Here is a 15,871-nt window from a genome sequence, read left to right as displayed (position 1 = left end):
CACTCAAATCAGAATATGAAAGGCAGAAATTCGAAAATTTGCAACAATGAAGATGAAGATAGAAAATTTCTTAAGGGCCTGCTTTTATAGGCCCAGGAGAGAGAAATTTGACAGCTCATCGGATTTCACGCGCCCCCACTCGCAGCTGTAAGCCAACGTGGTCGCGGCACGTGTCCTTGACACTGTTTGAGGGGACATGAAAACGTAACGGACCTGCCACGGAGCAGAGACGCGCCCCCACTCGCAGGTGCTAACCAATGCGAGCGCGACACGTGTTCAAGACAGCTGTGCGAGGGGACATGAAAGGCAACTGTAGCACCTCGAGCACACGAAACGTCTGACACGTTTACGGCGCACGTCACCACCAACTAACCACGTGTTTGGACCCTTCGTTTCAACCAAATGGATAGAACTTCGCGCAACGATGGAAACAGCCAAGAAAACGACAAAACCCCTTTTAAAAGACCAAATCAGTAAGTCAAAAATCTATCTTACCGCTCTCGCGCGAGATAAGACACACATTAGACTGGGGGGGCTTGAAGAGGTATGTACCCGCCTCAACATCGAGCGAGGCGGGTCAACCCACAAGATATATACAAGACAAAGATATTATCAAGGCACAAAGCCAAAACTTATGCTCAAGCATCACATGCTTGCACATATCACATATGCTCAAGCATCACATATGCTCACGCATCACATGTGCTCATGCATCACATATGCTCGCGCGTATCACATGCTCACGCATCATATATGCTTATGCATATCACATCGTGCGTGGCGCATCCGCGCGCGGCGCATATCACATGCTCGCGCATCATACATGCCCACCCATATCACAGTTGCGCATGGCGCAGCTGCGCGTGGGGCATCCGCGCGTGACGCGTATTACATGCTTGTGCGTATCGCATCTGCGCATGAAATATCTGCGCGTGAGAATAAAGAGAAGACCTCGCGCATCCTCAGGATGGGCGCATATCACACATGCACATAGTCAACCTCGTCCTTATCCAAATCAGGATTAGGGCAACTGATTGTGCACGTCAGACAACCTTCCAGAAGGTATCTTTTTAAGGAATGAGAATATGCTGATGTTGACAGCTGCCAAATGAAAGGTCGACAACTCAGCATGACACATGTGCTACCACGTGATTACAACCAACGAGAAAGCGCCAGGTGTCCCAAAGGACACGTGGCGCAAATCGATTGGAGGAGGCCAACGAAACCCTAATTTGGTTTTAGCTCAATCAGTGGAAACCCTAGCACTATAAATACATCATAACGTACACAGTTACAGACACATTGATTCACATTGAAGCATATTCAATTACATTCACTGACAGGCAGCCCTAGTCAGTTACTTTCTCATACACAGAGAGAATCACATAATCATACAGAGTAACATACAGTATTGAGTTATTAAGCAATACTCTCCCAATTCCCTTACTCTCACATTATTATCTTCTCCTACACATACTTATTCTCACGCCGGAGGGTTACCCCAAAGAGGACCCCTCTGTCCCTTTCTGAGGGGTAAGTAACGGCGCTGTTCGTTTTGTAGGTGGAAGAACATTGATCCAGACGAACCATCGGTGAAATAGTATAATCACACCCGAGGAAAGTAGATCTGCTACCAGTGAGTAGATCCACGTTTCTTCAAGATTGGCTTACTTTTAGTGCAGCTAGCAACTTTTTAGATTTGCCAAGTTTCACCCAATAGGATGGAACGCGGGAAGCAGAAACCAGCAGCCCAAACTGACAGTCAAAGAGATCCGGACTTTTGGCCACTATCCGAGAAACCATATTTCCATGTGGTTCTCAGTATCTTTCACCTTGCAACGGTGTTTCGAATGGTACAAATTTATATTTTAAACTCAACTTTTAATCATTTTGAAAAATGATCCTAATAGTTTGATGCAATTTAACCATAGAGCATTCCACGCGATCTGTCTCAAAACCTTCCTGTTGCTAAAGTGCCTGCGAAGATTGTGTACCAAGGAAAGGTCTGGGACCTACTCTACCTCGGTGATCAAGGAGCGGGTCGTTGTAAGTTGGAAAAGCGTACATGGGCAAAATTCGCTACTGACAATAAACTTAACGTTCGAGACGCTTGTGTGTTTGAGTTGATGGAGGGTGGCCCTGACAGTACTAGTATTACGTTTAGGGTTCAGGTTCTTAAAGACAACCCTCCAGCTGAATTGCTTGATAAAGTAGAAGGGTTCCATAAGGACAATCCTATTACCATAGATTAAGGTTTATGGTTTTGTTTTATTTTATTTTGTTTTGATTGATTGATTGTTTTGTGAGTCTTGAATGTTAATGTCTTTTAGTTATATGGTCATATGGTTCTGATGCAGCTTTTGTGTTTGGTTGTTTTTTGGTTTTTTTTTTAAATATTTTTATGTAAAAGTTTATATATGGAGCTTCATATTACTACAGGCTCATAGAATTTGCAAATACATATTTTTTATAGAGTTTATTTAATGGTTTTTAGGTTAGATCATATACAAAATGAAATTAGCGTATTAATTGTGATAATCAAGTAAAGTAATTATTTATACAAGTAGAGTAATTATGTAATTACATAGAAAAGATGTTGCGAATCATTCACCTAATCTCTCTATGTTTCATCTATATAGTTTATGATGTGTCCACTACCTGTTTTTCAGTGTCGGCCTCATGTATATCTATCTAGTTATAAAGCTATCTCTCTAGCTATCTCAAACTAGCTAGCTATAGGCCAATTTTATTGGTTTAAGTGTTCGTTCAGTGGGGAAAGAACCGAGTCATGATGATGGAGTAGGAGGTCTCTTTACTGGTTCAGTTAGTTGACAAGCAGCATTAATCTATTATGTAATTACATTAATTACATAATTACTCTACTTGTATACATAGTTACTCAACTTGATTCTTATAGTTAACACGCTAATTTTATTTGTACGTTAACTTTTCATGTTCAACTATTTGAACTCCTTTAAATTGTCATAATATAATTACTAGTCGTTTTGACTATCATTTTACATTAACTTTTCATGCAGTTCTCGTCGGGTGATGTTTTTGTTTTATTATTATATGTTTTTGTATGTGGGATATATATATATATATATATATATATATAGGGGTAGGTTATAATAAAAAGAAATAGTTTTCTAGGACGAGTAAGAATAAATCTAAATCATTGGATTTATGATCTAGTGGTTGAGATTGATAGTTTTTAAAATAGCAAATAGTTTCCTAAGATTAAGGACTTATGATACATAGTTTCCTAACTCTAAATTTTGTGTCATTCCTACTCTTCCTACAAAACTATGTATTTATTTTAACCTTTCTATATATATATATATATTGGGCTACAATACCATTACACCTCAAAAACAAAAACTTATGTTTTGCTGACTGGATGTCACGTGTCACGATTCTCCCCAATTTATAACCCCTCTAATACACATAAGCTTTGTTTGGTTAAGGTAGCTTCAAGCTTTTAGGTTAATAAAAAAAGCTCCATATTTAAACGATACTATCACTAGCGTTTGAGAAAAAGCTAGCTAAAGCTTTTACATTTGAATTTACAAGTTTGATACTTGAACTTCTATAAACTATTGTTAATTTATATAATGGTTACACATTTAACCCTTATTCAAAACTAACTACCCCCACGACTTTTTTAAGGGCTGCAACTTTTTCACACGTTAATAATTTTTTAAACAAATTACATCATAAAAATGAGCATTTTATTCTCTTTAATTTGAGTATGATATTATAATACTTCTTTAATTTTAAAAAATTAACATATTATGTGATTATCGGTTATGATCGGTAACAAGTCGAGTCAGGTGAGGTAGAGTCATGTATAAGACCAAATTAGGGTTAGAACGAGTCAATGCAAAAAGGGTTAAATTAGTTCGGTTCATGTCAGTACGCTTTTGAGTCGAAAGGGGTCAAGTTAGAACATGTTTCATATTAGAACAGTGCAAGTTCAGAATGAGATTCAGATCAAAATAGGTTGGTTTAAAAAATTATATATTTGAAATTACTGTATATTTCAGCTTTGTTTCTTGATTTTCGACATCAGTTACACGCTTACTGCCTTTTCATGAATTACACGTCTACATTCGGGTTATGTATGCACTGTCATCAGGTGATTCATGTACCGACACTGATTATGCGGTTGATGTTAGGTTGAGCGCCCATTCTGTCGCAACACGTTGACACTCAGCTAGTTTTATTAAAAGCTTCTGTTACTCTGCCAAACACCTAACAATTTTTAAAAAGCTATAGCTAACAGCTACCAGCCATTAGCTTCCAGCTTTCAGCCTTCTTCTTCCGGCTAGTTTTGCCAAACATACCCATAGCCTTATATACAAACAAATGATTTCATACATACTCAATAACATAATTTTTCTATGTACTATTTTACCTCTGAATTATATGATACATATATATGCTTTAATATGTGTTGTCATTATGTAACATAATGTCAAAGTATACTCTTGTGTACAAAACTATATATATATATGTGTTAAAAACGTTTTTTTATTGATTTTTCTACCCCTGATCTAAGATGAAACAAATAAATGTATATTTGGGTAAAGAATGTTTTCTATAGAGACCTAAATATTTTTTTAGGATAGTGGTTAACTGGGTCTATCATCATCCAATAACGAAGACATTTGTAACTTGAAACAGACGCTGTGTTTCTAAGTCACATTTAATAAAGGGAAGGGAAAAAGAAAAGAGAAAAGGATAAAAAAAACTATTAAAATATCTTTTTAAAAAGAGAAAAGGATGAGAAAAGAGGAAAAATACTAGAAAATTTGAGCATATGTTCATCCTCCTAAATTCAATAGTTTAGGAGAGAATATATATGTATCTAATAATAACTTCTTATCAAATCCTAAATTACCATTATATCTAACTTCATATTATAGTTTACTTAAATGGTATAATAGGAAAATTGTATCTTTCTTTTCTTTTTCTCTTAACTCGGGAACACCTCAAAAATTTAATTTCGTTTCTTTTTCTCTCTTTGTTATTAAACTCAGGAACATGAATAAAATCACACATTTTTCTTTCCTAAAATTTCTTTCATTTCCTAAGTCTCCCTCCTTCCTTACCCTTGTTAAATGAGACTTTAGGATAATAAACATAAACTTGCTTGCTCTAAAAATAAGTGTTTTGAAACCCGGCCCGGCTGGTCGCACCGATCCGGTCCGACTGGGACCTGGTCCTTATATCACGTCAGGTCAGTGTATTTGGGCCGTTTCTAAAAACCCGGCCGGGTTTTGCAGGTGGCGGTCGGCCCGGACCGGTTGACCTGACGGGTGAACTGGTAAAAACAATTTTTTCATTAAATTCAAAATGAAATGTGTATGCTGGGATTTAAACATGGGTCATTTCAAAGATAGAAACTTTAATAATTACCTCATGAGCCTACCAACAAGCTTCATTGATGTCTCTATTGATCAACCATAAATCATATATATTTAAAAAGCAATCTATAAAACATAAATAAACATTAAAGTTTGTTATTATTATTTTTTGTTATTATTTTTTTATACGCATATGGATTTTATATATATGCTTCAATAAATGTCCGATGTTTAGGTTTAGTTACTAGGTATCTTAAATAGTTAAATGGAGAAACGGCTACGCACGCCTACTGGAGATTCACAATCATTCAATCAACCAACTATTCAACTAATTAAGAATGAAGCCATGATGGGATTGGACAGCAACGGCCAGCCCTCCATTAAATCATAAGGGTAATTTTTTTGTTATTATCGCCAATTAATGGATCTAAATCTCTAATCGACTAGTATAAACAAACCATTGATGCTGATTAAGCCATCAGACATACAACAATCTGTTAATGAGTGACTCCGGTGAGTTCGAAATAGCCATACAATAATATGTTATATGTGAGACTGTGACAAAATTGGCAAACAGCAACCGGTGGATGGTGGCAGCAATCGATTTCACCCTAACTTCCTAAGCATTCTACAATTAGTTTGCAATCGGCTCTGGCCTATGTGCAATCACCAATCGGTTAGTTTTAAATTTTGATTTCAGCCTGCCTATTGCCCTAATGTTTGTTTGCTTGTTTATATTTTTAATTGTGTTGACGGTTTACTATTGAGGTTAATTTTAGATTTCAGCCTATTGCCCTATTTGCCTGCTTGACATTTGTGCTTAATTGTATATTTGTACTAGAATAGAATTTTCCTTAATAAATGTCACACCGACACCAAACATAAGAATCCGGTTATGCAAAAAAACAAAAAGACTTAAAGGGGAGGCTTTAATTCAATCACGAAAAGGAGGTATTTTTAAAATTTTCACATCCACAAAAACGACTAACAATGAAAATACAAATGACGAACAACCTACAAGTAATGAACTTATAAATGACGAACAACCTACAAATAATGAACCTACAATTGATGAGTTAACAAGTGACGATGAACCTATAGGCTATAAGTGATGATCAACTTCCAAATGAGAATCAAGCTAATGAACCTCCAAATATTGTTGAAATGGAATAATATCAATAGTAATTTAAGGGATTTAATTGTAGAAAAGGGCCCGGTAAAAATTTATGGTTAAAAATTTCCAAAAGATAAATATTCAAGAAGCTTTAATACTTCTCTTTATATCCGAAAGTTATCGGATGAAGAAAAAATAGAAAGAAAATGGTTGGTTTATTCTATAAAACTAGATAGAGCATTCTGTTTTTGTTGTAAGTTATTCAGTATGAATCAATGTACAAGTAAATTAGCATATGAAGGTAGTAATGATTGGAGAAATCTTAGTGCCAAATTAAAAGAACATGAAATAAGTGATTCCCATATTGTCAATATGAGAACATGGATGGAATCAGAGATAAGATTGACGAAAAATAAAACAGTTGATAAACAAACTCAAGATCAAATAAATAAAGATAAAGAACATTGGAGAGACGTGCTAATAAGAATACTCGCTGTTGTAAAGAGTTTTGGTATAAAGAATATAGCATTTCGTGGGAAGAATGAAAATATTTATGAAGAAAATAATGGTAATTTTTTAGCTATTATCGAGATGATTGCGGAGTTTGATCCAATAATGCAAGAACATATTTGACACATAAAAGACAATGAAATTCATAATCATTACATTGGACACAAAATTCAAAACAAATTGATTTGTTTGTTAGAAAATGAAATAAAAACTAAAATTATTAAAAAAGTTAAGGAAGCTAAATATATTCAAGTTAATGAATATTTTATAGGATTTTTAATAGTAGATGATACAACTGGTAAAGGCCTTTTTGATGCTATTATAAAAGAAATTAGTAATTTAGGGCTTGATGTAAATGATTTTAGAGGACGAGGTTATGATAATGGATCGAATATGAAGGGAAAACATCAAGGCGTGCAAAAACGATTGTTGGACATTAACATTAACCCTAGAGCATTTTACACACCATGTGGTTGTCATAGTTTAAATTTAGTAATTTCTGATATGGCTATCTCTTGTAACAATGCTGAGGATTTTATTGGTGTATTACAACGTGTTTATTGTTTGTTCGCATCATCTACTAAATGATAGAATATTTTACTAGACAATGTAAAACATTTAACTCTTAAACCATTATCACAAACACGTTGGGAAAATCAATTAGAAAGTGATAAAGCAATTTGGTTTCAAGCTTCGCAAATAAGAGAAGCATTATTGGATTTATACGAGGATAGTACTGATCTTAATATATAGAGAGGAGGGATTTGAAAAGGCTTTGATCGCAACTAAACAAATATGTCTAGATAGTGGTATTGAACCTATTTTTCGTGAGAAACGTATTATTCGTAGAAATAAAAAGTTTAATCAAAATACTAATAATGAAACTTTAAAAAATCCTATCGAATGTTTTAGGACCGATTATTTCTTATACATAATAGATCAAGCTATATCTTCACTCACAAGTAGATTTAATCAATTTAAAGAGTTTGATACTATTTTCGGTTTTTTGTATAGTATAGAAAAGTTAAAATCGTTCGATGAAGAAATTTTAAAAAAGAAGTGTATTAATCTTGAGAATTTTTTTAAACATGATAACAAGATAGACATTGATGGTTTGGATTTATTTCAAGAACTAAAAATGCTAAGGGATATGATAGATATAGAATCTGACACACTTATAAACATATTAAATTATATTAAAAAGTTTAATTCTTTTTCGAATGCTTATATTGCTTATATAATTGTGTTAATTATTCCTGTGAACGTTGCTTCTACAAAACATAGTTTTTCAAAATTAAAGTTGATAAAAACTTATTTAAGATCTACAATGTCACAAGAAAGGTTAAATGGTTTAGCTCTTTTGTCGATTGAGAAGAACTTTTTAGGATAAATTGATTATGATTATTTCATTAAACAATTTGCATCTATTAAAGCTAGAAAAACAAATTTCATATAAACATTATTTTTTACCGACACAAAATAACTTTAAAAAAAAATTTAACTCCGCCGACTATAAACATTTGGTTTATTATTGCCGGTCCCAAGCCCGGATAAAGGAGGGGGTTTATACTTAAAAATTTTGAAAAAGAAATGCCCAAACTTGATAGTTAGCTTGAGGCCTCTAAAAATTTTGGGCCACCACTATATATATATATATGTATATATATATATATATATATATATATGACGTCATCCGGGTCAAACACCGGTCCGCCCTCCGGGGTCGGTCCGATCTTTGACCCGATAAGGCGTCCGGATCAACATTCGGGCCGGATCTGAAAACATTGCTAAATATATCTCCGGTAAAAAAACCATAACTTTAAAAATAGTAATAATAATAACTAAACGATAATATCAATAATTAGTTGTATCTTTGAAAAGCTTCAGACGAATGTAGGGGCCGGTTATGAAGGGTAGGGAGTTCAACTGTCCCCACCCGATCACTCTGAATATCTAATTTTTTTTAATTATGTACAAGGCCGGTTATGAAAATTCACGTGCCTCTGCCGAGTCGAAAAAAATATGCCCCTTAACCTTAACATACTAAATAATATAAACACATTATTTATACACCGATTTAAATTATAGCTATTAACATAAAACTTAGAAAATCATGATATTATAATGAGTTTATGACACACTTAATAGATTAATAGTTAATTGAGGATCTGTGAAGCTCTCATAACATTTTTTATAGCAAATTGATGAATTAACTCTTCGTAGTTTATGCTCTTTAATGTTCTATTCTTGATAACTTTCATCCCCAACCCGCTAAGTCTTTCTTGAGGCGTTTTGGGTCGAAAATAGGATTTCAATAACTATAATTTTGAAAAACTCATATTTTCATATGCTACCGTAACTACTGGTGTTCGAAGTCGACGTGGCTGCTGGTCTTCGAAGTCGATTTTGCTATTATCACGCCTATTCGTTTCGTCTATTTATTTAACTTATATTGATTAATTAAAAGTACTTGACATTTTTCAAATTTTAGTTAGCCTATAAGTCTTTGGTTAATCCAAAAAATGGGGTCTAAAAGGTGTTTGAGTAATATAAAAATAATGATTAAAAACATTCGGGTATTCTACATATATAATATCGGGAATTTTTAAAAATTTTGTGCCCTCAAAGAAAACGTGCCCCGGCCGGTCGCCCACTTTGCACACCTCAAGAGCCGGCCATGATTATGTATTATTAATGTTTAACTTCAAAAAAATGTATTCTTTAATGGGTTAGAGAATTTTCAGCTCATTTCCTATCCATATCCATATAATTACTAGAGTTCACTTTTTTTTTCTCTCTTGTTTAATGAGGAATGTTAACGTACAAATGAAATTAACGTGCTAAACATGAGAATCAAGTAGAGTAATTATGTAATTACATCAATGAGTAATTATAATAGAGTAATTACATAATTACTCTACTTGTATATATAATTACTCTAATTGATTCTCACGTTTAGCACGTTAAATAATTTTTTTATACCTTTATTATTTTTTTTTCTCTCATTCACTCACAATCACTTTTAAAAAATATTTTAAAAATATACCGTGTGAACATTAAAATCCCAAATTTAAATTTCCTATAATAAATACTTAAAGCTAATACACTAAGATATGATATGTTATGATATGATAAGACATATAACGCATGATATTATATTATATGATGTTATGTTATGTTAAAAATAAAGTTGTATTGTCAGATGAAATGTGACACAATACAATACAATGAAATACAATATCAATACATGTAAGGTATTTTTGAAATCTTATTGTCATTTAACAAATATATTTTTTTGAAACTTGAAATATAATCTCAGCTCATAACTATAAATATTGCTTAGAGCTATAAATATTGCTTAGAGGGCATTTCAAAGCTCACAACAACTCAAGACCACAATATAAAGATATGATGAATTCTTTGGTGAAGGTTGCCTTTTTGGTCGCGTTGGTGTTGAGTACTTGTGGTTTCACATTTGTTACCGCAATACGAGATGCTAACGCTAAACAGTTAGCTCAAAGTATTGTCGTTGTTGTTGAAAATTCAGTAAAGACACCTGATAACAATTTGTGGGAATGTGAGCATAATATAGATTGTTTGCCGCGTTGCGGGGAGGGTTCTATACCAGTTTGCTATCATCACCAATGCGGTTGTATGTAACAATTGTTTTATATTTAAATGAATATGAAAAACATCTTTGTTTATTAAATATGCTTTTAATAAACTACAAAATACAAAATAAATGTAAAAGGTTAAAATTGAAGGTAGGGCTCATTACACAATCCAAATGCGAACAAAATTTTTAAAGCAAATTTGGACCCTTTAGGAATACGGGCTGTTTCGGTCAAAAATTGACAAAACAACTTTCGATCAAATTAGTGCGTGAGATGGAGTGCTTGATGATAATAAGATCGAACACAACGATATGATTACGAGGGAAAAACCCTTGACTATAATAATCTTACTTCGGACAAAAATTAACAACGTAATCTTTGGTCGGATTCGTATATGATTATGATAATCTCCGGCACAAAAAACCCCTGGACGGTGAAAACTATCACCGTCAACTTTATTAATAATGAAAATAGGTGATTACAAGTAATGGAGCTGATAAGTGATCGTAAACTAAGTGTTACAGTATATGCTAGTAGCTAGGTAAGTGAAGGTGTGTGTTCTAATAATATTATCAGCTCGTATATATAAGAAAAGATTACAACTGTTATCCCAAAATAACCGGAAACCCTAGACTACTTCTCCCATTATTCGTTAGTCGCCCACGTTCGAATTGACGAAGTCCAGATGATATCCGTTGCAATCCACGTTCTTACAATCACATTTACCACGTGTTCTTATCTGCAAAACAAACAAGCATAATATAAGACAATTGAATAAGTCAACGTACCTTCCTCAGAATAGCAGCTTAAGTTGTTATCCTTAAATTAGGCTCAATTCCGAGGATAAAAATCCGCACCCAACAATTGCCCCCAATTTTTACTGCGTGACAACTGTAAAAATTTTGAATTTTGAAAAAAATAATATCTCTGCGATTTGAAAGGACGTGCACGAGGATCAAGGAGATTCCATAACCACTTCTTTAGGTTATAATTAAACCATTCCCAATTTTCCAAATCATAATACTCTTCCTCCAGTTCATTATCAGGTTAGTTCTCATCTCTTGTCTTCTTAATTTCTTGAAACTTTTATTCCAATTCAATTGATAATGAGGAAGAGAACCCCTCGATCGCCCAATCCTTTCTCCTTCGCAACCTCGGACGATTTTATTGACCAGGCTCTCACTCCGGCCACCAATGAAGACCAGTGTCTCTTTAGAGATCTTGATATTAGATTTCTAAAAGATTCAGACCTGTTACCTGCCGAAGCCATCATCAGACCCCATGATCCTAAGGCCAAGGCTGACTTTTCCTCCAAAACCTGGGTGTGTTTCTTCTATTATCCTTTTTCAATCGGCCTTTCATACCCTTTTTACCCGCTTATCAAGGAGTTCTTTGACGTCACCGGATTCTCGTACTCGCAAGTCATGCCGATGGTGTGGAGGGTTTTGCCCACAGTAGATCGACTGAACAAAACCCATGGGTTGTCCATAGGCGTGCCCGAGATAGCTGCGACTTATAACCTCCGTATTCACGGATCTTTTCGTTACTGTCTTCAATCTAAATCCAGCCGTCTTTATATGGTTCCCAATGTATCCAGTAGTGACCCCGACTGGAAGAAACATTTCTTTTTCGTCTGTCGAGACTCTATTCCCAATGGAATGAACTTGCCTATTAAATGGGTTCATAAGGGTAGGAAATCTGTAGGATATAATTTCTTTTTGCAGACGATTTATCTTAATACGGATTCTTTTTTGGCAGTTGTGTTTGAGGATTTGATAAAGTTTAGGAAGGATACGAAGAAAAGGCTTAAGGCATAGTTCAAGGTTCCAGCAGAGGATAGGGAGTTTTGGTTAGAGGAAGAAACAGGAGAAACAAGTGTGATCGCTGCGAAACCCGCTGAGAGTATGACTTCTGGTAAGTATTTTGGGGATTTTAGGTTTTCTAGGGATTTTGTTATCTTGAAAATAACTTGATAAATCCTTGTATAGGGATGCCGAAGCCAAAGTCTTTTATCTTAGTTGACCTCGATGATCTTATTGAGGATAGGACGGTGGTGAAACAAGAACATTCCAAGATGTTTTATCCGTCGGTAAGAGTTCCAGCGACTCACCAGAAAAGCGCTGCACAGAAGAAGAGGAAAGCCACCACTTCGGCTGAGACCGAGCCTTTCACTGATATGAGCACTACCGATGCTGTAGAAAAGCTGCAAGCTCTCGCCAACTTTCTTGGAACAGTAAGTATCGTTGTTTATCCTGAAAATAATAATCTGCAGAAAGACTAATGTTAATTTGAGGATAACAGAAAACTGAAAGTTACCGTCAGATATCCCAAGATGCTGAATTGTCCAAGAGAGAGGCTGAAGCCAAGGTTGCTGATCTCCTACAAGCCGTTGATACAAAGGACAAACTGCTTAAAAAGAAGGATAAAGAGATTTTGGATCTCAAAGCCTCATTTGAGTAGGAGAAGACTGAATTCTTTGAGGAGACCAAGAAGTGTGCAGCCGCCAGTATCCTGGAGTCGATGATCAAGATGTCAGAGGAAGCGCAAGCAAAAGGTCACGTGATGGATTCTTGGAACTATGTGGTTTGGAAGAAGAAACTGAAGATGCTGAGGGGGGAAAAGTTGAAGAAGATGAGATGGCGGGTACTTCTAAGGTGATCAAGGAGGCTGGTGCTAGTGAAGAGGTGAAGGAGACTAAGGCTGGTGAGGCGGCGGATTTGGAGAAGAAGGAAGGTGACCATGTTGAAGATGGCAAGGTTTGAACCTGGTTTCCAGGTTGTTTTAATGTGTTTTCAGTGGTTGTTTTGAACAATTTTTATTTTGGTTATGTAAGGATAATGTAGTATGCTCAAGATAATGGTTTGGGTGGAGGGATCCTGGTTCAGGACGAAGCCCAAACCGTCTTTTATTTTCTGCTTTAGAACAATTAGGATAGTTCGGGTGGATGGCTCCGTTTTGAGTGAAAACCGGACTATCTTTTCCTGCATTATAATATTAGTACAAGTTTTTATGACTTATATTGGTATTCTTTCACTTTTTCCGTTTTTAGAGAAAAACTTAAATTTGTTAGAAATGAAAAACTTTTTAGTAATAGTTTAAGTTCTACCCAATAAACCAACATCAAGTCATAAACTTTATCTTGTAAATAATACGAAATATAAAATATTTACAAATAGTAAATCATACCAGAACCGTACGCCAATTAACCTGAATATCGTATAGACCATCTTATTCTTGCGATAAGACCATTGTTTAGAATGTTCTTCCAATCCTGGGGATATAGCGGTAGAATTATAATATCAGCATTATCCTGAAAATAATTTTAGAAATTCTGGCGACAAGGCCTAAATAAACTGGCGACACGGTCCTTTAGAAGAGATGAAAAATCTCTTAAACCATTAGAAACGAACTTGCGACAAGGCCTTTTAGAAGAGATGAAAATCTCTTAAACCTTAGAAATGAACTGGCGACGAGGCCCTTTAGAAGAGATGAAAATCTCTTAAACCTTAGAAATGGTACGTCTACCATAAACTTGAGATTCAAACCAATAGCCAAGGACAACGAGGTAAAAAGTCACTATATTCCATGTGCTGGCCTCGCCTCTCGAACTAAGGCTGAATAAACATGCACTACAGGCGACCTTAAGAAGAGGTGAAAACCCCTTAAACCTTGGGATTCAAACCAATAGCCTAGGATAACGGGGTAACAAGTCACTATATTTCATGTGTTGGCCCCGCTTCTTGAACTAAGGCTGAATAAATGTGCGCTTCAGGCGATCTTAAGAAGAGGTGAAGACCCCTTAAAACTTAGAAGAGGTGAAAACCTCTTATACCTTAGGAATAAGCTGGCGACAAGGCCCTTTGAAACTGGCGACGAAGGCCCAAGTTAACTTCATTCCATATGAGAATCCCTCATATCTACAAAACAGTCAACTCTAAGTGAGGGGTGGGTGTTAGCCTTGCTAACACCCCTCCGATGCTTAAGTCAGTACCTTGTTTGAAGAATAATAATATTGAAAATGAATAAAAGTATAAATTCGAGTACATACCTTAACTCTTTAGTATAACAGTTATCCTTGGGATAGAAGTCTTACATGAAATATTTTTTGAGGTGTATAGCATTCCAAGCCCTCGGTAGCAAATCACCACCCAAAGTAGACAATCTGTATGCCCCCTTTCCTGATTCTGAGTCAATTAAGTAAGAACCTTCCCACTTTGGTGCAAGCTTCCCATCAGTAGGATTTGTAGTATTCTGAAAAGTTTTTCGGAGAACCAAATCCCCTTCTTGAAATCTTCTAACTCTGATATTCTTGTTGTAAGACTTTGCTATCTTCTGTTGATAAGACGCCATTCTGATCTTTGCCAAATCCCGGAGTTCTTCTACCGCATCTAGATCTTCAAGTAGACTTCGAGTATTATCTTCGGGATTTTGATAACTAAGTCTGGCTGTCGGGATAACCATCTCTGTGGGGATAACTGCTTCAGCTCCAAATACTAATGAGAAAGGAGTCTGACCAGTAGCATTCTTCGAAGTGGTTCTATCTGCCCAAAGAACAATAGGTAGTTCCTCGGCCCACTTTCCTTTCTTAGACCCCAACTTTTTCTTCAGGTTATTGACAATGATTTTGTTTCTTGATTCGGCCTGTCCATTAGCCTGAGGGTGGACAGGTGTTGATGTGATCATCTTGATTCTCCAACTGGCACAGAAGTTAGTTGTTCTCTTGCCGATGAATTGCGAGCCATTGTCACACACTATCTCTGCCGGGATCCCAAATCTTGTCAGGATATTGCGCTTGATGAATGAGATAACTTCTTTCTCTCTGACTTGAACAAAGGCTTCCGCTTCGATCCATTTCGAGAAATAATCTGTCATAGCCAACATAAAGACTTTTCCTCCTGGAGCTTTTGGTATTTTCCCCACAATATCCATTCCCCACTTCATGAAAGGCCAAGGGGATATAATAGGATATAATGGTTCTGCTGGCTGGTGCAAGATGTTGCTATGTCTTTGGCATGTATCACATTTATGAGAATAATTCATAGCATCCCTCTTCATCGTCGGCTAGAAATATCCTGTCCTCGGGATTTTGGAGAATAGGGCTCTGCCCCCAGTGTGATTCCCACAATCTCCTTCATGGATATCCTGAAGAACGTCTTGAGCTTCTGCCTTCTCCAAGCACCTAAGATATGGTCCTACAAGAGATTTTCTGTATAATATATAATTTATTATAGTATATGGGATTACCTTTATGCGAAAAGATCTTG

At 35.6% G+C, this 15,871-nt stretch overlaps 1 protein-coding gene across 1 annotated transcript; it reads left to right on the top strand.

Annotated features, from left to right (window-relative positions):
* Nucleotides 1-1,721: 1,721 nt before the first annotated feature.
* On the top strand, nt 1,722-2,252 carry LOC143530251 (B3 domain-containing protein Os04g0386900-like). Its single transcript, XM_077025841.1, has 2 exons — nt 1,722-1,853; nt 1,932-2,252. Exons 1-2 carry the CDS (start codon nt 1,722-1,724, stop codon nt 2,250-2,252), a joined length of 453 nt encoding a protein of 150 aa, XP_076881956.1.
* Nucleotides 2,253-15,871: the final 13,619 nt, after the last annotated feature.

Source organism: Bidens hawaiensis, unplaced genomic scaffold, assembly GCF_021521415.1.
Source record: "Bidens hawaiensis isolate Kalapana, Puna unplaced genomic scaffold, B.hawaiensis_p1.1 tig00008877_1, whole genome shotgun sequence".
Taxonomy (NCBI): Eukaryota; Viridiplantae; Streptophyta; class Magnoliopsida; order Asterales; family Asteraceae; genus Bidens; species Bidens hawaiensis.
The sequence above is the reverse complement of the archived record's forward strand: the minus strand, read 5'-3'. Positions and strand labels throughout refer to the sequence as shown.

Excerpts from the sequence above, each read along its gene's own strand:
- LOC143530251 (XM_077025841.1), top strand. The coding sequence starts at position 1,722 with ATGGAACGCGGGAAGCAGAAACCAGCAGCCCAAACTGACAGTCAAAGA. Across the intron at positions 1,854-1,931 it reads TTGCAACGGTGTTTCGAATG|AGCATTCCACGCGATCTGTC; the intron begins GTACAAATTTAT and ends ATTTAACCATAG.